The sequence below is a fragment of the Polypterus senegalus genome, chromosome 6 (assembly GCF_016835505.1).
Source record: "Polypterus senegalus isolate Bchr_013 chromosome 6, ASM1683550v1, whole genome shotgun sequence".
Taxonomy (NCBI): Eukaryota; Metazoa; Chordata; class Cladistia; order Polypteriformes; family Polypteridae; genus Polypterus; species Polypterus senegalus.
The window spans coordinates 80,233,327-80,256,691 of NC_053159.1; the positions used below are offsets into that span (position 1 = coordinate 80,233,327).

The 23,365-nt window shown below is 36.0% G+C and overlaps 1 protein-coding gene across 10 annotated transcripts in view; it reads right to left on the reverse strand.

Moving 5' to 3' along the window:
* Positions 1–23,365, reverse strand: part of LOC120531205 (tensin-like) — an 801,530-nt gene that overhangs the window by 7,933 nt on the left and 770,232 nt on the right. For all 10 annotated transcript variants that reach the window (XM_039756405.1, XM_039756402.1, XM_039756406.1 and 7 more), the window contains 9 exons: positions 20,092–20,846; positions 16,216–16,302; positions 11,523–11,654; positions 8,403–8,498; positions 7,969–8,046; positions 5,027–5,098; positions 4,119–4,287; positions 1,609–1,677; positions 1,388–1,417 (listed from right to left, as the gene is read on the reverse strand). In XM_039756405.1, coding sequence (XP_039612339.1) covers positions 1,388–1,417; positions 1,609–1,677; positions 4,119–4,287; positions 5,027–5,098; positions 7,969–8,046; positions 8,403–8,498; positions 11,523–11,654; positions 16,216–16,302; positions 20,092–20,846 — 1,488 coding nt within the window. The remainder of the gene's footprint in view (positions 1–1,387; positions 1,418–1,608; positions 1,678–4,118; positions 4,288–5,026; positions 5,099–7,968; positions 8,047–8,402; positions 8,499–11,522; positions 11,655–16,215; positions 16,303–20,091; positions 20,847–23,365) is intronic.

The window sequence follows — 23,365 nt, forward strand, 5'->3', positions numbered from 1 at the left end:
TGAAGAGGGGAGTAAGCTGCATAGCACAGTGTTTGATTGTTGAAGGAGAGACAGAATCAGGACTGGCTGACTTTCTGAATTTCTGGGTTGAAAACAGCTTCCAGATGTTGTATTTTTTATAGAAAAGGGAGAAGAGGGGTGAAGCTTTTGTGAAGAAGTGGCTGATGTTATACACCACTTCAGAGCTGGAGGTGCAGAGTAATTGTAGATGTTCAGCACCTTGTTCAAACCTGCCATAAAATTGGTTACATTTGTCAGGGCTGGGATGAATCGGAGTAAGCATTGGGAAATGTCTTTTTGTAAGTAGTAACAGACTGAAGGATTCTCCATACAGAGAAGCTATTATTTGTCGAGAACTGAAGCTTCAGTTTATTTTTGTGTTTCCATTTAGCATATCTGATTGCATTGTTTAGTCTATTCCTGGCCAATCTGTATGCATCTTTCTCACTGGTTTTATGTGCCTTTTCTTATACCTGAGGGAGATCCCTTAGTTCTTTGGTGAACCATGGCTTTCCATTGTTATAAATCATAATTGATTTCATGGGAATGAAAATCTCTTCACAGAAGCTGATATAAGAAGTAACAGTGTCAGTCAACTTGTCAATGTTTTCACAAGGATTTTTGAAAACGTTACAATCTATACAGTCTAGACAATATTGTAATGATTCAACTGATGCATCAATCCATGAACGAATAGATATCTTTTCTGGTTTGGCTAATTTTAGCTTTTGTCTATAAATAGGTAGGAAACTGTGGCATAACATGGTCAGCATTACCCAGCAACACACAAGCTAAAGTCCCCTATGCATTCTTATGGCACAGTAGCAGTGATCCCAAGTCTTCCTGGCCTTGGTGGGGCATACTACAAGCTGTTTGTATCTGGGAAGCTCGATGGTTAGGTTTGCGTTATTAAAGTCGCCAATTATTATAATCGGGGAGTTTGTATGACTGTTCTCCAAACTAGTAATGTAATCTGCCAACTGCTGCTGCACTTCATTCACATTCACATCAAGCGGAATGCAAGAAGAAAATTCTCGAGGTGAATAGAATGACTTACATTACATATTTCATGGCTATGCTAAAAGTACAGCATATATTTTCAACACATAAAATTAAAGTGATAATTATTATATTCTCCACAGTTAAAGAAAAAAATAAAGCTGTAGAAATTCTTTCTTATTTAATGAACATAATTAAAGAAAATAATCATATGCAACAGTAACTATCAAATTCACTATAAGTTTACTTGTAAATAGAACAAATATTAATTAGAAATGATTTTATCACAATTCTGATATATTGTGTATTATTAGTATTAGGACTGACTAAATCTTCTCTAACTAAGAATAGCACAAATGGTTTTGAACAGTTAATTTAAATTCCTTACTTTGATGTGCCTCCATCTACTTTGGCCCATCTGGAAAAAAAAAGTTTAGAAGTAACTCAGTACTATGCCTTAGAAAAGCACTCATTTTACATAGGGATAAGTATATATAGCCTTAGATAACATATAAATGTAAAAACAATGACACTCATACTTTGGTTGTAAAAATAATTTATATATTGAATCGTCAAACTAATAGCTCCTTTATAATGTTTAATCCTCACCTCCTCTCTTGTGGATCCAAATCACAAAATGTTATGCTGTTAATTGGATAGTGACGACGGAAGAAAAGCCTAAGAAAAGGGAAGAGAGAAACAGTATTAACACACATGAACTAACACAAAATGAGAAAATAATAATTTTATCCTCTCATTAAATACATATGTAAAGGAAAATAATCAATTATAGAAAAATTTTATTTGTATCAATCAACTTTTTAAAGGTTTCATTAACAATCCATTTAAACAGTCTTAATTCATTTACAAAATATTTTATTCTTCATATTTTTCCTTAAATAAAACATTACTTTCTTACAGAAAAGCAATAGGAATCAAAAACATTTGACTTCATGGTTAGGGTTGTGAAATAGGTGCTAAGTTAGCACCTTAGCAAGGAACCACAATATGTGACGTTAGTAAATCATACTCATTAAAACCAAGGTATACCCTGCTTCTGTTTATTGTAAGTTTATGAATGGCAAGTTTGTATGTCTGCTATTTTTATTAATTTTGAAGCTTTATTTTTGAAAAAATGCAACTGCTGTCATATTTTAAACAATACAACCTAGGTGGGAAACAGTCATCCATGGTAAATCTCAGCTCCTTAGTTTTGCTTCCCAGGTTACACAGAGGCTGGATGGTCTTGTACAATACCAGGTCATCAACTCAACTGTGCATAAGGAAACTGACTCTCTACAAGATGGCAGTATATAACAGAGTGCCCTAAATGATATATTTTCATAAAAATTTAAAAATCTGCAAGGCCATTCCCTGGAGTAACCAGTTCTTCTATTACAGTTCCACCACCAGTTTTGTTTTTTTTTTTTTTTTCCTCAGTTAATTCATTGTAAACATTGGCAATGATATGTAAAAGAAAAAAAAAATCAGTTTTAATTTTGTTTGGCTTAATTCCCCCCATAATTGTATAAATACTATACTGTGTGAATTATTACAAAATACCAGTTGTACTGTATCATGTGATATTCACATTGACTATATAGGTGCTATAGAAAAAGTCATTTTATAGAACATAAAAACAAAAACAATAAATTAGGGGTACAAATTCTGCAAAAGGTGCTGTACAGCACTGCTTTTCTGTAGAGTCTGAAAAAACATAGCTGGTATGAGCCAACTGAGCTGATGGAATTCTACATTGATTGAAATGGCCAAAATGGCTGCTTTTTGCAGAGGGCAGGACCTGAGTTTCAGTCCAGATACACAAGCACATGATTGTGAACAATTAAAAAAACACATTTTGCAAATGTCTACATGAGTGTGTCTGTAATTCACTATCACATACTGTGTTAAATTCTTCTGTTGGTATTGTACCTAAGGCTGGTAGGATAGATTTTCATTCCATGTAGTGTTTTTATGGAGTAAAACAGGTTCAGTAAATGGGCGGCTAAATAACTGAATGTGTGCGAAAATCAAGATCAGAGCCAGAATAAAAAAGGGGTTAAAAAAAAAAACAAAAAAGCATAACATTGCTTAATGTGAAATGATGTTTGAAATGATAGAATGGTAAATGGATGCAGTGTGTGTGTGAAGGTCGAGGACTGTCATTACTTTTTTTTAATTTATTTTCTAGACTACGATAATGAAAATACCCTTTTTTTTTGTTTTTTTTTTTTAGTTTGGGTGCATTGATTTTATTTCTGCTTCCAGATGCAACCTGCTGGATGTGGATGTGGATGGGGATGGGGTGGGCGTGGGTTGGGGTAAAGGGGGGTCAAAATAAAGGTTGCGTGTGGCGAAATCTGTCAGTGACATGTTGTCTTCTGCCAAGGTGTACTACAGTTTATCTTATCCAGTTCCTGTCACTTTTTCTTTTTTGTTTGACAATACTGCAAGTGTGACAGACCACTACATTTTTTATTGCAGATTCCCACTCTCTGCTTCTTATAAGCATTTATTTTTGACAACTAATGCTGCTGATCAGTTTGCTCCTTTTGGCTTTGAAATGAAACCTCACAATGGATGGATGATAATTTGACCAGAAGTCCCATCATTTGATTCTACAGCAATATTGAACACCATATGGCAATGTCCAGGTATAGCTCAGCAGTAAGGTGGCCTAGGCCAGCTATATTTTCACCATCTGTTTTCCCATCTAATATTGACTTTATCCATGAAATGTATCAACATACAAGTGGCAGCATATTTCTTACCTTTTTCTTTGTCGACATTACTTCTCTACTGTTAGCAGACTTGAAGCAGAAAAGCAGAGGCACTTTAAATATATTAATGTCTATGTAATATGTGCATATACTGTATGTGCATATATTTTATACTGATTCTGAATATTTTACCATTACTGTATTTTTTATTGGTAAATTTTGCAGTTGTTCATTGAGACAAAACCTATATTGTAACAGTGTGAAAAACCATCTATAATTGAGCTATAGTTATTTTATGAGAATTTGAGATTTCGTAAATCTAGGACACAATAATATACAGTAGAAAATGAGTTATGTTGAAGGTATAGCGTTCTGCTTGTTTAAAGTAAATAAACTTACTTCCTCTGGTTGTCAGTAAGGGTGATGCCTTGGGTGGACACCTTGAAGTGCACAATGGTAGCGATAGGTGGAGGATTTGCACCAAGTGTTTCAGTGATCGCTTTGGCAATAGCCTGGGGCCCTGTAAGTGACTCCATGTCCACAGAGTTTACATAGAGCACATTACAAGCTGGGGAAAAAAAACAAACAGTAAAAATCAATTTAATCATCTCAAAATTTGTCTAATATATTTTATGAACATTACAAATGCTATTTCTTTTGTAGGTTTGTACTACAATTTAAAAATTCTACTTACAATTGGTAACACTTTTATAATAATTTTAATTATATTAAAATTAATATGATATATGCTCTTTGGAGATTTATAACAGACAGTTGTTCCTTTCACACATTACATTTAATTGCAAAATCATCTTTTTGCAAATAGTACTGACTTTCCAAAATGTACTTTGCATGTTTTGCATAGTTCTATTACAATCAAGAAATTGGCTTAATATTCTTACAGTTAACACTGCAGCTACAAGAGTTATTAGCTTAAACAGGCGTGATTGTCTTTAAATATCTATCCAACCATTGCTTGAGCCATTACAGGGGCAGATGGAGGAAGAGCTGATCATAGCAGCAAAAGAAATTAGGATTGCACTAGGTGAAGGAGGCTCCGACTCTTCTCCCTACCTGATTCTAGAACATTTTTGTTTGGACAATGAATAAATGAAAATCATTGTTAGTAATCAGCTATCAAAATATGGAGGCCCATATATGTGCGCTTCTTTTTGTTCTGAGGAATAAGATACATCTGTGTAACAGAAATATACTGTACTTTAATGAAATTGGGTTTTATGACAGTTTCAGTAGATTTAATGTATATTCAAACATCGATTACCACTTTCAAACAATTGTTCACTCACCTGCTCCTTGTTTAATAATCTCTGGAGCAGTGGTTGTAGGAGTTGATATTTCTGGGATTTCATCATTAGGATCTAAAAACAGTACATTAATTTAGTCCTACAGTAATTACACTTAATTTTTTTTTATTGTTTTGTTTTTTTACAGATTTGCTATTTTTAATCATGCTAAAATACCAAATCTACTGTCTCTACAAAAAATATTTTACTGAAAGATGTAAGTTATAAAAAGGATGATACTTACAATAAAACATATCCCAAAATAAATGCAATAAGAAATGCACAATTAAAATCACTGCAAAACTATATTAGATTAGATAAACTTTATTAATCTCAAGGGTAAGTGAAGTCAGGTAGACCCTCTTACACCCTGAGCGGCCCGATAATGGGCCAAGCAGTTGTTTAAAAATTTTTCACCATATATTATACAGGTGAACTATGCCACACACAGATCCAAACAATACGTTGGTTTCAAGAGACCGGTATCAACTTCATATGACTTTTATTTTGGTATGAAATCACACATGTTTTGCTTAAAAAACTGTCACAAAATTTTTTTTTAAAAAATTGTAGTAATTATTCTGTATAAGGAATACCCAAGTGTTATGCATCAATCAAAAAGTCCCAACCAATAAATTTCAACCAATTCAATGAACCATCCCCCTCTCACTGACCGAGCAAATTCAAGCTATAGGCTGAAAACCACACTTCTGAATTTTTGTGTGCTCTGGCATATTACTTCACAAAACAACAGTAAACACAAGTAAAATTCCATTACAATGAACTCCCAGGGACCTAAAAAATATTTTGGTGTAACGAAAATTTAGTTGAAATAAGATTCTGTATTTGTTACTATAGTGCTTTCTTTAAGTTGTGTTTACAATCATTTCAATAGCTTCTTTCGCGTTAATTTTAATCTCCTCCTGCCTACAAGTTATGCTGATGAGAATTTTTCTCAGCGTCTCCTTGCCAGAATACACTTTCAGGGTGCGAATTATGCCCAAATCCAATGGCAGAAGCACTGCTGTGCAATTGGGTGTGAGGAATTCAACGTGAACATTACCTAAATGTGGAAGCATGTTGTGTGCAGCACAGTTATCAATCAGAAACTGCAGCATACTTTTCTTCTTCATATTGTGAGGTTTCTGAACACTTTTGGGATCCCCGCAATCCCCACCCAATGGGAACGACATGCTGAAGTGCGTCCCGAAGCGTGATTGCAGCATCTGTGGAAGATTGTTTGTCCGTTGCTGGGGCAGGGCAATAGCAGGCTCACAGCGGTGCAGTGAAGCGCCACAGAAGCAAATCATAATAAAAGATCAGGGTCGCGCTATAAGTCCCTGTCTTGCACCCCAAAACATGAGGCTTAGTCTCAGTACTTTAGCAAAACCAGCTTTATTCAGCTTGAAACAGGAACGGCACAGTTATTTATTGTAGCGTGATCTGCCACTCTGCTATACACAGACACAGCAGTCAGGCAGGGTCATGGCCAGGTCAGTGACCGAGTAATCCTATTATCTGCATTTACAATGTATGTGCTCCTAACCTTGCATCACCCTTCGAGATCTTTTCTGTTTACTTTGGCGGAGAGACACAGCATAGCTGTGAGCCTGCTGTTGCCCCATACAGACGTGGAGATCGCACTTCGGGAAGCTCTTCAGCATGCTGACTAGTTGGAGGAGGTCCCAAGAGAGTTTACAAACCTCACATTTTCTTGAATGAGTGCTGTATTAATAGGAATGTTTCTTGAACGAGCATCACTGAACCGAATAAAAACTGCTTTTTCGACGTCTTCAAATGCAGCAGTTCACATACGTTTGCAACCCGAGATTTTTCTTCTTTTTTTGCTCTCTTTCAAGTAAGTTGACAGTGTTGATGGCGAAATTCCGAATTCACTGGCAACGTCTTTTTTCTTTTTGCTGCAATCGAGAGCTGCAAAATATTTAAATTTTTTTTCTAATATGAACTGTTATCGTTTTTTCGTGTCTGCCGTTTCTCTAGGAGGGTGACAATGAGTTAAATTCCAATGGATGTTTTTCAAATGCTGACGAGCAATAAGCAAAATGTATCACTGAAAACTGCAGGAAACAAAAAAGGCAAAAAAAAAAACAGTATGAGGAAAGTTCAAAGAAAGAAAAAAAATTACAATGTTTCTGTTTGGGGATCGTTGTGCACAACTGAGCTGCGGCCGCAGAACTAACTGCTCTGCAGATGATTCATTCAGGCACTTCAAGATCTTTTGTGCATTTAATTGTAATGAAAGTATCTGCTGAATGTACTTCGTAATAACGAGATTTCTATAGACTCGTGTCATATGGGAAAGCTGTCTGAACCATAATAATACTTCGTTGTAATGAAAATTTTGTTGTAAAGATATTTGTTGTAACGGAATTTGACCTGTATCTACAAGTGACACATCAGTACTTACAGTAGATTCTCCTGATCACAGAAAACCTGATGCCACCAGATTTCTTCTCAAAATAGTTGAAGCAAATTTTCCCTGTACCTGCATGTATAATATGTTCCACCATGCTGCAGGTTTGCTAATGTGCTATGTTTTATTTAGCCACCATCTATGGAACAACAACTCTGCTTGCCATTAACATATATTTGCGATTAAGTGCTGAACCATTTTAGAGAATCCAGATATAAGTATGCTCAAAATAATCTCTAAATTATTGCTTCTGAACCTGTTGATTGAACTTGCGGACTCAACTTTAGTTTATGTTTTTTCTGAGGAAGAAAGTTACAGGAGAACTAATTTTTATACAGAATGTAAACATATTTATACAACCGGAATGCATGCAGGTAAAATGATGTCCTTCAAATAGCACAATTTAAATAAATTTTTTTAATAACATTACATCTCTTTTAAAAGCTATTTTGTAGTGCTACCTGTTTCACTTTACAATTAAATTGTCTGGACATTGCAAACAGTGCCTCACCTCGGGCTGGGATTACAAGTTTACAAGGCAGAGCAAGTGGCGTGATAGAATGTTGATACACCAATGCAGAAAGAGAGCCTAAAAAATAGAAATAGATATTTACATTAGTGTCAGGATAATTTTGTCTACAGTTAATCCAATTCTTTTTTTCTTGCTTTCGGCCCATTACAAAAAGAGTTCACATAAAGTCATAATCATGTTTGTGAGTCTACACTATACCAAGATTTACAAAATAAATTAAATTTTATTAATCTTTCTCTTTAATTTGTATTACAGACTCAACAGCTTACATTAACATTTACTATATATTTCTTTTTTATTTCTCAGTGTAATAGACTAAAGCTGCGTATACAACACAGAAATATGTTGTTTAATGCCATTGACCTTTTGAGTGCATTCCCCACCCTGAGTTTTTGTTGTACATCTATACTCACCAAAGTATGGTTCATTTGAACACCCTTTCAGCTTCACTCCTTTAGGACTTGTTTCTATCAGGAAGTGTCGTACTAACTCATTAGTCATCTCACCTGCTACAAGATGAAAAAGGTGTCCAGTGAATTTCAAAGCACATTCTAAAAACATATTCACATGTAAACAGTTTAGCATGACAGAAACAATCTGTGATGAGTAGCACTGTTACAGTCAGGATTTTTGATTACATATAGTAAGTATCTATATAATAAAAGCCCAGCGCAGTGTCCATGTCCGGGTTCGCGTTCCTTTTGGCTGTATAGCTGCCCCGTAGAAAAGCCCCAGTCCGTTCCCTCTCAGAATTCCTGCTTACCCCCCTCCGTTCTTTCCCCTTTGCTTTTATTTTTCATGTTCCCGAAAATCTTCTCAAAACAAAAGTAAAGAAATAGACAGAGCGTCACATTAACGTCTTCTCCCCTCTGCCTATTAAATAATCAATAAAATGAAATAAAAAAATCAAGAAAGAGACAGAAACCACAACCTACCCTTATAGCGTCCACCTCGCTTCTAGCGTTACAGCCAAACACGTGGTGTATGCATGTTAGGAGGTGTGATGCTAATTAACGCCCATACTACAGCAGATTATATTGTTCATATACAGTACTATTAACAATTTACAAGGATTACCTCTTTTGGGGAAGTTCATAACAACAAAAAAAAAAATTAAATTATAAATAACGTGCACTTGAGTATTTTGAGCCCCGCGTCTGAGTCGGATGGTTCCCCTGGTCACCAATTAGTGTGTTTCACTATGCCTTTCCGTCTTCAGTTACCAATGTGCACTTGTACGGAGGAGACCTTACGGAACAATGCCGAAACGAAACGCAACTAAACCTGCTGCTCCGAGAGAGGACACATTACAGCGTGATCACGAAGCAAAGAGGCAAAGGCGTGACAGTCGCTTGCAAGAAACGGACACTCAGCATTCACACAAATTAGCTCAACGACGCGTCTCTGCCGCACAACGAGAGGCAACTGAAACCCCTACAGAGAGAGAAGACAGATTACACCGTGATCGCGAAAGAAAGAGGCAAAAGCGTGCCAATGAGACACCCAACGAGAGGTCCTTATGATTGAGTCCTTCAACTGTGGTCATGCAACGCGCAGAGTAGCGCCCGCCAAGTTGCTAGTGCTATAAATAAAATGGCACAAGTATGGATTTCATCAATACTTGTTAGACAGTATGAAATTTGTGCCTACATACAAAAAATAACAAAAAGAAAGTACTTGCAAGAATTGTAAATTTTACATTTTGATTTAGGACCTCTAATGCAAGTATAAAAAAAATCGGGAGTGGTCTCTTTTAGACTTTCTCGTATACTCAGATATGGGGATGGACATTTGAGGAATAAAGGACAAGACAAGGATCCTATTTTTACATTATGTACATTAAAAAACCAACAACAAACCAAATCAAACTAATAAGATATTGAACAATTATTATAATAGTAAAGTTAAATAAATCTGACTGTGCAGCTGTATGAATAAAAGGTAGAGTACCACTCCCGGTTAACAGAAATAGTCCAAAAGTTGACAGAAATCGGTTTTGTACCTAATACTTGAATGCAAAATTTGGTTGACCTAAAAGAAAGTGTAGTCAAGTTATTGTGTTTACATACACACACATAGACAGACACCCAGACATAATTCCAAAAATGGAATTTTTGGACTCAGGGAGGTCTAAAATGTTGAGATTCATCAAAAGTTTGACATTGGATCTTTGGAAGATTACAATACTTTCCTTGTACTTCGTATACAAGAAAGTAAAAAGGAAAAAGCTGAGTATTACATTCCAGACAAAATGCTTGTCGAATTATAACACTGCAATAGAAATTAACTTACATACAAAAATAGTGGACTTAACACATACGTTAAATAACTGAATAAAGCCTTGACTATTTTTTACACATTAACAAGCTTCCTTTAACCAACCAGTGCTTCAGTAATATTTATTGAACTTTAAAATATAATTACTTTTGTTTTTAGATTTTAACCTTTTTAAAACTTTACTGCATTATTATATTTTGTCCTATAATTAAGTATATATTTAAGACTTTTTAAAATGCTTGGTGTTATTTGTTTAACAAAATGTAAGTCTATTTTACAATTCTTCCATGCTTACACCTTGCGTGCAATTTGTGACATGTTTAATGGCATGAGGTAATATCAATTAGATCTGGACAACACAGTGCCTCATCCTTCACTGCAATACACATTTACATAAAGTGAAAAATGACATGCATCTCACACAGCCAGAGGTTTGATAGATCTTTTATGTTGAATGTAAACTCCACAGCATTCAGTTACATGCCTGCCTAAAGATTTGCATTTTTGTGGTCATTCTCTTTTGAAAGATAAATTAGAAAAAATTATGAATTGTTAAGCAGTTTTAAAACTATTTTTGTATCCATTTATTAGTAATAAAAACAAATTAAAAGTATGTAATTGTTTAATTGGAATTTATATTAAATTGTACAGAGTGATATATGAATTAACTTAAACAGGATTATAAAAATTGCAGACACAATAAATTATTGGCTTGGAGAACTGTTTCCAGACACTTCCAGTTACATTGCTGAGTCACTTTAAGAAATACATAATTTATTGGTATGTAAGGTAATTTAAAATGTGACTAAGTTACTCCTTTGCTTTTAAGTCTCAAGACAAAGTGGGCGATTTACTCAGGAAGAGGCAGTAAATTTAAAGAGATAAAACTTGAAGTTGTAATTGTAATATCTTCACGCCCTCAAACTCAAACCTCTAACCTCAAGGCCACAATAAGAAGAACAGTCCTCATTCTATTTTATTTACAAATAATTAAACTCTTAAAATGCTGTAAAATATTCAAAAATAACTTTCAACTGCTGTAAAGATTAGCCTTTTGTGAAGCAGTTCTGCACTACTTCGCTTCATGATATATTGGCATAATCCCCGAAACCAAAGCAGGAATAGAAAGATGATTAGTGTTTTGTTAAAAGAACTATTGTTGTTAGAGAGGGTTAAGAAAAGGCTCTATTTGCAAGCAATCTTGTGGGCCCATACTTCAACACTGAGTGGTGTGCGGGCTCACTGAGATACAATACCTTTTTTGTTTTGCTGCACAACTGTAGGGGGTGGGGAGGCTACCTTCATAGCCAAACCATAGGCACCACGGAAAGAGTGGCTGTCCCGAATTACGAAGGCTCCAGGCTCCCTGTCCCGTAATAAACCAATAGCTATTTACAAAAAGAAAAAAAAAAAAAGATGAAAACTTAATTAATAAAAACATTTTCTTTGATATACTCTATGGTTCCAATACACACAAAAAGCCATTTTTATGTAGCATTCATGGAGAAACACTTAAATATTTATAAAGTACACTGAAAAAAAACATTAAAATCTTGACTGAACAGGTTATGGATGCCATTTTAATAAAACACTTTGAAAAATGTATCTCCCTTTCATACCTTGGTACATTAAGTAAAAAAAAAGTTACCTTAGTAAGTTCATCTTGCAAGAAAAGTGACAAATAATGTATGAGTTTGCTTAAGCATACAACATTCAAAGATGTATCTATAATGGTGCAAAGCATTTAATTGATATATGGGAAAATTTCAGCACTGTGCACAAGAACATTTATATAGCACATAATATGATGATATGACAAATAAAAAAACATCTGATAAATAATTAGGTATATATTGTAAATGTGCCTGAAGAAAATTAATCAGTACGATATCATTAACATAGGGATAAGTAAACAATATTGCATTCAGTTATCCAAGCATGGTATTCCAAGTTTTGACAAATATTTTCTCAAGAATTAAAATAAACTGCACAATGCACTTGTACAATTTGCAGACACACTGCTTGCAGTTGTTTCCTGACCACTGGAATTAGACTGGTGTGTTGTTTCTCAAAGGAAGGCTCACTAACTGAGGTCTGTATTTCCAACTTGCACTCGTCATATTACACCATACACAGAAACAGTACACTCCAGTAAAGTGGGATCAATTGCAGAAGCTTCTATTTTCAATTTGACTGCTTTGTCAAACTGAGCTTACTTATTACACTTTTAAGGTGGCATTATGACAAAAACAAGAAGCTCCTGCAGCACTTGCGCTACTTTGACATTATAAAACTGTAACCCTGCACGAGTCCTTACATACTATGCAGAGCTTCTTTACTTACTTCTTTATTTTCTTGAGGAGCTTTGTTGAGCATACTACTTGTTGGAACTAATTTGCACATCTTTGCAAAAACTCAGTTAATATTGATGTTATATAGTTTACTTCATGAAGCAGAAATTTTTTTTTTTGTATGATAGATTTGTTTAATGATAAAGACAACACGCATTCCTCATCACCATATTGCTTAGTTAGTCTACTGAACAGGTGGACCCTTGAAGCAGACCTCGATCCTCGGGGCACACTGTGACTGCAGGTTTTTGTTCCAACCAGATTCCTAATCAATGACAACACCTGATAGCAATGATCTCATTTAATTAGTTGGTATTATTTTTCAGAAAAGTACAGCAGATGATTTTTACATTTATAAGACATTTAAAAATATTTCTGCTTTTGCTATAGATTTAAATGCTTAACTCTCTTTTGTTGATTTCATTATATGTTACCCTTTCTCTGTGCAGTTTTTCCCCTTTATTGTATCTTATTAATGACAATTAAAAATCAGCAGAGCAGACACGTGCTGGCAAACAAAACTGAACAATCAAAGGCTGCAACTACTTTAGCATCAGAACCACTAATTTGTAAATAATGGATTAACAATTAGAACACCTAGAAAACCAGAATGAAAATCAAGATGAAAATATTGTTAAAACGGAAAAAAAAATGTTATTCTCATAGAACTGCTTGGTACATTTCCATGCATACTGTACATACATACGTACATACATACATATACTGTACATACACACATGCATACACCGTGTATATATATATATATACACACATACATACATACATACACTGTATATATATATATACACATACATACATACACTCTATATATATATATACATATAAATATATCTAATACACACATACATACATACATACATACATACACTATATATATACACATACACTGTATATATACAGTGTATATATATATATATACAGTGTATGTATGTATGTGTGTATACTGTATATATATATACAATATATACAGTGTATGTATGTATGTGTGTATATATGTATATATATATATATATATGTGTATATATATATATATATATATATATATATATACATACACACACACACAGTGCATCTGGAAAGTATTCACAGCACATTACTTTTTCCACATTTTGTTATGTTACAGCCTTATTCCAAAATAGATTAAATTCATATATTCCTCAGAATTCTACACACAACACCCCATAATGACAACGTGAAAAAAGTTTACTTGAGATTTTTGCAAATTTATTAAAAATAAAAAAATTGAGAAAATAAGTATTCACAGCCTTTGCCATGAAGCTCAAAATTGAACTCAGGTGCATCCTGTTTCCCCTGATCATCCTTGAGATGTTTCTGCAGCTTAATTGGAGTCCACCTGTGGTAAATTCAGTTGATTGGACATGATTTGGAAAGGCACACACCTGTCTATATAAGGTTCCACAGTTGACACTTCATGTCAGAGCACAAATCAAGCATGAAGTCAAAGGAATTGTCTGTAGACCTCCGAGACTGGTTTGTCTTGAGGCACAAATCTGGGTAAGATTACAGAAAAATTTCTGCTGCTTTGAAGGTCCCAATGAGCACATTCGCCTCCATCACCTGTTAGGTGGAAGAAGTTCGAAACCACCATGACTCTTCCTAGAGTTGGCCGGCCATCTAAACTGAGCGATTGGGGGAGAACGGACTTAGTTAGGGAGGTGACCAAAAACCCAATGGTCACTCTGTCAGAGCTCCAGAGGTCCTCTGTGGAGAGAGGAGAACCTTCCAGAAGGACAACCATCTCTGCAGCAATCAACCAATCAGGCCTGTATAGTAGAGTGGCCAGACAGAAGCCAGAACTCCTTATTAAAAGGCACATGGCAGCCCACTTGGAGTTTGCCAAAAGACATCTGAAGGACTCTCAGACCATGAGAAACAAAATTCTCTGGTCTGATGAGACAAAGATTGAACTCTTTGGTGTGAATGTCAGGCGTCATGTTTGGAGGAAACCAGGCACCGCCATTCACCAGGCCAATACCATCCCTACAGTGAAGCATGGTGGTGGCAGCATCATGCTGTGGGGATATTTTTCAGTGGTAGGAACTGGGAGACTAGTCAGGATAAAGGGAAAGATGACTGCAGCAATGTACAGAGACATCCTGGATGAAAACCTGCTCCAGAGCGCTCTTGACCTCAGACTGGGGCGATGGTTCATCTTTCAGCAGGACAACGACCCTAAGCACACAGCCAAGATATCAAAGGAGTGGCTTCAAGACAATTCTGTGAATGTCCTTGAGTGGCCCAGCCAGAGCCCAGACTTGAATCCGATTGAACATCTCTGGAGAGATCTTAAAATGGCTGTGCACCGATGCTTCCCATCCAACCTGATGGAGCTTGAAAGGTGCTGCAAAGAGGAATGGGCGAAACTGGCCAAGGATAGATGTGCCAAGTTTGTGGCATCATATTTAAAAAGACTTGAGGCTGTAATTGCTGCCAAAGGTGCATCGACAATGTATTGAGCAAAGGCTGTGAATACATATGTACATGTGATTTCTCTGTTTTTTTATTTTTAATAAATTTGCAAAAACCTCAAGTAAACTTTTTTCACGTTGTCATTATGGGGTGTTGTGTGTAGAATTCTGAGGAAAAAAATGAATTTAATCCATTTTGGAATAAGGCTGTAACATAACAAAATGAGGAAAAAGTGATGCGCTGTGAATACTTTCCGGACGCACAGTGTGTGCCTATATATATATACATATATAGTACCAAACAGTTTTCTAATTTCTATATTGTTCCCAAAAGACAGAAACTGGGAAATAAAACATCACTTAATCAGCCCAGGAGTCCAATTAAAAGCAGAAGTTGGTTGGAACAAAAACCTGCAAACACACGGGGTCCCCAGGACCAAGGTTGGGAAACACTGCTTTAGACTTCTTGAAGCAATAAAGGATGTAATGCATGTGGGTTTAATTCTCTGTTCCAAAAAACACAGGTGTCTGTTAAAATATATTTTTGCCTCTTTTGACAAATATATTCCTTAAAAAAAAAGACATATGCTAGGCAGCCAAATACTTATTTATGAATGCCTGTGACTGCCGGTTACCTGTATCTTTTCCTATTTTAAAGTTGGTTTGTATTTCCTAAAAATTATGCACACTTATAATTTATTACACATCAAATACTTTTAGCAATATTTGAATAGTAAATCATTTCAATTAAAAGAAGTCGCATGTTTTAAAACATGGCTAAAAAACTTGAAATATTAAAGTTAAAAAAGTTGCCACTTTTAATATTTTAAAATAACATGCTTAATTTTGATTATACAAGGTTCTTTTCAGTCTGACCTAATATTTGGTATTCTTCATATTTGGTATTCTTCTGAAAGTGTGTAATATTTACACAATGGTATTTTAACATTTTTTCTGCACATGGCACTGTAGCAGTCTGGAGTCCTTTAGTTAGAAGTGCTGCTACACTATGTCATTAAACATAGTTCACGATTTAAAATAGAGAATTGATCTCAGGCATTTAAAGTAGGCTCAAAATACTGTATAATCTCCAATCTCTAAAGAGACTACTTTGAATATTTTTATTGAACTTATTTACAAGAGCTCACCTTGTTCTCGAGTAATTTCAGGTTTATACCAATATTTGGATGTATCTTGCACAAACTTTACATTGGCTCGTGTCTCAGGACTTCCATCTGAAATCATATAAAGTAGGAAATAGTAAATAACATACTATTTCATTATTACTTATATTTCATTATTACTCATCTTTCTCACTTAATTACAATTTTCTGAAAAAAGAGACATCTTCAGTCTATCTTGTATGTAAATGACAGGTGGGGAAAAAAAGAAAAAGCCAGCTTTTGTTACCTTTTGTTTCTAGTGTTTGCCACAAAAGCACAGCACTGAGGGAAATAATTTTTTTACATTCATAAATTAAGCTTCACTTAACAACACAAATTTCAGAGAAAAATAAATGTACGCTATGGTTGTGAAGAAATAACTTTGGCTTCAAAAGCACCAAACTTGTTCTTTATGAAATGATCAGTGTATTAACATTTATTAAACAATTCATTCTAAAAGCAGCACATTAATGATATTCAAGTGGAATGTACCTCATTTCAAATCTAACTTCAATCAAATAAAAAATTAACAATACATTGCAATATATGACTATAATTAATGTGGTGCAAAACATAATTCACAGTATTGTGGTTTTGTGACCTTAGGATTGTGATAATATTGTGTAGTAGCTTCTTTAGCAACCCCAACTTGGGTTTGTAATGTGGTCATATAATAGTAGTTGTGGGAAAATGACAAAAATATTTTGATTTGTAATGAATAAAAAAGGTTTGTGGGACAAATATATATAAATAACATTAATACATGACATTTTAAAGTTATTCAATGTAAATTGTGTCCCTTGTATACAGTACCGTGAAATGTACATTAGTCAGTACTGAATAAATGATATAATACAGAAAAAAATAATCTAACATTAGTCAAGTCAAGTTGAGGAGCATGCACTGGTACAGTGCGTTGCCGCAAACACTACACATTGAAACAGTTTGGGATCCCGGTTGGCAAACCCCCAGGCAGACATGCGGTCCAGTCCTACCCTCCGGAAATGACCCTCTATCTGCCGCAGCCAGGTGTTACGTGGATGATCCCTTGGCCTGGTCCAGCCACTTGGGTCCCCAACAATGAGGATCTTATGAGCCAGATCAACCTCAGGGAAATGCGCCACACAGTCGTAGTGCCGTAACTGACGCTCCCTCACAATGCAGGTAATGTGCCTCATTTGGGACTCCATGAGCAACTGCTCATTCGACACAAAGTCAAACCAACGGTACCCAAGGATTTTCCTGAGAGACACAGTACCAAAGGAGTCCAGTCTTTGTCTCGGGTCACTGGATAGCATCCATGTATCACAACCGTATAGTAAGACAGGAAGCACCAGGACTCTAAAGACTTGGACCTTCTTCCTTTTGCATAGATATCGGGAGTGCCACACACCTCTTTTAGGCGACCTCATGACTCCCCATGCTCTCCCAATCTGTCTACTGACATCACAGGAAGACTCACCAGAGACATGAATTTCACTGCCAAGGTAAGTAAACCTCTCAACAAGGTCAACACACTCTCTGAAAACAGACACACTGCTGATGGTTGTGCCCAAGAGGTCATTAAAGTCCTGGATCTTGGTTTTTATCCAGGACACTCGCAGGCCCAGACACTCAAGACTCCTCACTTAGTTTCTCGAGCACCCCAATCAGAGCCTCCATTGACTCAGCGAAGATCACAGCATCGTCAGCAAAGTCAAGATCTGTAAATCTTTCTTCACCAACAGATGCCCCACAGCTGCTGAACCCCATGACTTTGCCCAACACCTAGTCCATACAAGCATTGAACAGAGTAGGTGCAAGAACACACCCCCTGACGAACTCCAGAATCAACTGGGAAAAACACAGAGGTCCTGCCTCCACTCTGCACAGCACTCACAGTACCAGTGTACAGGCCAGCCATGATATCCAGCAACCTCGAGGGGATCCCGCAAACCCTCAGGATGTCCCACAGGGCAGCTTGATCAACTGAGTCGAATGCTTTGTGAAAATTGACAAAGGCTGCAAAGAAACTCTGTCGATATTCGCATTTGCGCTCCATGAGAACCCTCAGTGCCAGGATGGGGTCGACGGTAGACTTCTTAGGTGTAAAACCAGACTGTTCTGGTTGCTGGTAGGTGAGCAAGTGATCACTGATCCTATTGAGGACAACCCTTGCAAGGACCTTACCCGGCACCGAGAGCAGTGTTATCCTCCTGTAGTTGCTGCAATCCAGGCGATCACCCTTCCCTTTCCAGATAGGGACAAGTCCTGTTTTCCAGTCAGTTGGGATGATGCCAGTCTACCAAATGGAAGCAAAGATTGTTTGCAATGCCAGGAGGACAGCCTTACCACCAGCCTGGAGAAATTCACCCCGGATACGACAGATCCCTGCAGCCTTTCCCCCCCTCAGCTGGTTCACAACCTGTGTAATCTCAGTGAGATTGGCTGGTTCACAGCTAATTAGAGGATCGGCCTCAAGAACCGTGGACATTAACATTAGAACCATTCTTAATTACAGGGAACACTTTTTTCAGCAGATCAATCACAAATGTTTTTTAAACAATTCTGTTTTAAAGTGTTTGCATACAAATAGTGAGGTTTTTAATCTGAACTCTATAGAATGTATACAGATTCTTTGTTAATGTTTTTCATTGTATGACACCTTCACAGGTCATTAAACACACCTGGAAAATTATTTCCCTTTATAATCATCCAGCTGTATATTCTTTGGACCTGCACTTTCCTGTGTAAAGTCACAACTAACCAGAGACTGTACTGGCAAGATAGGAACAAACAGTACATTACAAGAGGAGACTAACATGCAAACTGCGACAATTTAGAAAATATCTAGAAACTATAGTGGAAGTGCAAATGGAAAAAAATACAAATTCCTTGGATTAGGTCTCAGTGAAATTGAGTCAGACTGCACCAATGGCCCATGTACGGTTTCCAAATAGCACAATATACTCATTAGAGCTCACTTTAGGCTAACACAATTAGTGCTAATGAGTGATTAATTCAATTCAAATGCCAGCCAATGACAGCAACAAAATTAGCTACACAATACTAAGGAAAAAGTTTGAAAATTTCAAAATGTCTAAAGATTTCACAAAATTTGCATCATCAATAAACAAACATTTGAATTAAGGTGTTTAAAAATGTTATATTAAGCAATATGTTACTGAAATGTAGCTCAAAATGTTTTAAATGAAGAGTGGAACAAAAATATTTATTTGTATAACGCATACTGAAAATTACTTAATACATGAAATAATTAAGTAATACATTCAATTTCACCTTTGACCTTTTTAGTCCATAACTTACTTTGAGTTTACTTAATAATTTAAAAACCCTAACAAAGAATGTATTCACCGGAAAGAAATGTTGCAAATAGCAATACAATAATCTTAAGTGCAGCATCATCAACAAAAGAGAACATCATGTCTGAAGCTGTCTTGTTAATGATAGCATTTATAAAAAGAAATAAATATATATATATATATATATATATATATATATATATATATATATATATATATATATATATATAGTGAAGTGTAAGTCCCTGTCTTGCACCTCCAAAACACGAGGCTAAGTCTCAGTACTTTAGCAAAACCAACTTTATTCAGCTTGGATTGGAAAAAACATGGTTATTTATTGCAGCAGGATCTATCATTCTCCTATACACAGACACAGCAATCAGGCAGTGTCGTTCCTATACACAGACACAGCAATCAGGCAGTGTCGTGACCAGGTTAGTGGCCAAGTAATACTGTTCCCTACTGTTTCCTTTCTGAACTAGTATATTACACAAAACAAGCAAGGAAAATCATAATTCAGGGTAATGCTTACTTCTATTGCACTGATATGTTTTCTTACCATACAATGCAAATTTGGAGAAGTCTGGTAGAGTGTGAGAAAAAGAGGTATTTGGTGTACTGCCTCCACTTGAAACAGGTGAAGATGTCTTCCCATTCAAAGTTCCATAAGATAGCACACCATTGGGACGTTCGCTACTAGACATCCGCCTTTTTTCTGGCAGTACAGGTTGAGTTGGACTACCCTGTCGTTGTGCAGAAGTTTCAAAACCAGCAGGGGAGACAGGAAATGAAGGTGTAGAAGGAGGATGATATCCTGATGAACTGCTCTGTCTCGATAATGTGACATGCCGGTCTTCAGGGCTTGAATAGTTATACATATTGTGTCGCTCCAAACTTGGACTCCCAGGGGTCATCTGATTTACCAAAGGATGCCTGCCAAGAACTGGGCTATTAGGAGTTCCAGGCTCACTTCCATTTGCAACAACCATGTGACGGGACATATTTGGGCTATCTTGGTTTATCACCCTTCTAGCAAGAGCTGGGCTTGGTGGTGTATTGGTAGCCACTGTTCGGTGAAGGGTGTGTGGACTCCCGGGCACTGCATGAACTCCCATGATGCTAATTTGAGAACCTTCAGGATGGTATGGGCTGTAGTCAGTGCTACTGTAGCTGCTTGAAACACCAGGAGGTCCTGAAAATGAAGGAGTTGCTGTGCGGTATGCAGTTTCTGTGGGTTGAGTGTAAAAATTTGTCTCAGTCACTGGGTGAGTCTGCATACCAATTTGTGCACTGGAATCAGCCGAGGGGTAACTTCTATGGAAGAAGAAGAAAAAAAAGAAAAGGAAAGTTAACTGGCATAGTATGCAGCAAGACCTCGGATGGTAAATTAATTTGCAATTGTCTGCCAATGCACAGTATAATAACAACGGAAAGCATGTTCCTCTGCATTATTACTGTCAAACATTTCCAAATTTCCAGCCCTGCATGCATAAACCAGAAACTCTCCTAGACATTTTTATGTAACTTCTAAAGGAATTACATTTAGATAATTGCAGGGTTAAGAATAGTTTTGACCACACAAATGTCCTAAAGCTAGAGAAAGCTTTTAAAAATAAATCTTATAAATGAGAGCTTAATATTATGCGTGTAAAAAATATTTTATTGCCCAGTTAGTTAAATCAAGGGTGAGCTAGGTGTGTCTTTTTCTGCAGTTATACTCAATTTTAAAGTTACTCGATTAATGTTTCATGTTTGTAATTATTTCAACCCAAATTTGCAGAGAATGGGAACAAAAAATTCTACCTGTGATAGGCAATTCTGTGGACAAAAACAGCTTATAAATTATAAGGGTAATAGATAATGGTGAGAATATTATCAGGCAAATTATTGGACTCTAATGAGCTAGAACAGCTGAAGACCATGTCAGTTGCTGATGCTGTCAATTATAAAATTAGAAATAGTATGATCAGTGGGCACAGAAGTATCAAAACTGGATCATTGAGAAATGGCAATAAACTTCCCAAGGAACTGGCCAACAGGTCAAGAATATTTCAGCCAGCCTTTACTTCATTATTCCTGTTGTGCTGGATGCCATTAACTTATCATTAAGGCGCCAGATTGCTTTTGTATGGTGTGGGTGTACATACATAAAACCTAAAATGTTTTTGCCAACATAAAAAAAATGATACCTTAAAAAGGAAATTTGTAGCAGTGTTCAGTTTTCCTAACATAAATGGAGCAATTTACTAAACTCATTTTGCAATAAGAGCATCTAATGAGAAAGCTTCATGATACTTTATGGGTTACAACCCACTCCTCCATCCCTGGTCACTGGTTATGCATCCTAGCCTCGTGGAGCTTGATGCTTCACGGGGGTAGAAACAATCCTATGCTCCTGTCCTGGCTCAGAATGAATAATTCTGTTTGAAATCTGTAGATATGTTGTTCACATCTGTTCAGCAATAAACAGAAAAAAAGAATTACAGAGAACATAGCTGGTGTCATGTCAGGCTCAAAAGGTTTTGGATTTTGAAGCATTTCAGATTTTGGAATTTCAGATTAGGGATATTAAACCTGTATTAATTCAGAAGGCATAATTTATTTAGTACTGACTATGTACTGTGAATCTTAAATCTAAACTGCTTACATGTCATCAATAATACTCAGTACTGAAGTAAAGAAGAAGCTCTTTAGTGTTAAGCTTTCCCTTGAAGATCTTAGGGTCTGCAGGAGTGTTTTTTTTTTTTTTTTAAACACTAGTACGAATGCATTCTTAGACCAAACATAAGTCTGGAGTACTTGATTACAGGACAGTTAACTAGAAAAAACAGAGACTGAAAAAATATAGCTAATTAGAAATGCAACATATAAAACTGTTATTTAACCTGACAAATCATTCATTTATGTAGTAATAACACCTGTTTACTACATTGAGCAAACTACCATCTAACCGATCAGGACAATAAACATGCATAGCACATTACTTCTGGTGTCCATTAGGAACTCCATGCACCAGCAGGAGCTGACACAGTGTGTTGACTCTTTAGTGATAGTATTTATTCATGACAGTTTAAATGCCCAGCTATTACATTTATATTCTTGTAAAAAGTGATGCAACAAAACTATTTTCTTTTGAAGCAGGATAAATTAAAAATATGTGATTTTTTTTCATAGCTAGGAAATATGTCATGATTTATGAAAGGCCTACCCACTGATTTAATGTAAATTATTTTAATTGAGACTAGTTTTATCTGTCTTACTTTCATTCATGACTTCTCTGGCATAAAAAAAAACCAAAAAAACAGTCCTTGTCTTCATAGTCTTGTCAAAAGTATGATACGCAGCCAAAGTAACCAGCTGAACTAAACACAAATTTTGCTTTTTAGTCTTGATAGCTGAGCCGGCACTACTGTTTTTTATACTTACATTTTCTCTCCTTTTCATTTTCTGGTCTTGGGTGCCATCACAAAGCACTGCTTTTTGCTATTGTTTCCTTTTTTTTGGTATTTGGTACACCGTATTAATCCCCAAGAGGAAATTATCTTTTTGCTTGACCTTTGGGAGTCTGAATACAGCGCCCCAATTTTCAAGTTAAGGTCCTTGCTCAAGGGACCATCTGGCAATAAAGGAATTTGAACCAGCAACCTTCCAGATACCAGCATAGATCCTTAGTCTCAGGGCTACCATTCTGTATTACAAATTTTTTCCTATGATTTTGGATTTATTCAGACCCAATGAATGAAACAATTGCTGTTACTGTTTCAGACTATTGTTTTGTACTTGCTAAAGAGCTGTCAAAATATGTGAACAGTTATCCATGTCTGCAATGGCAT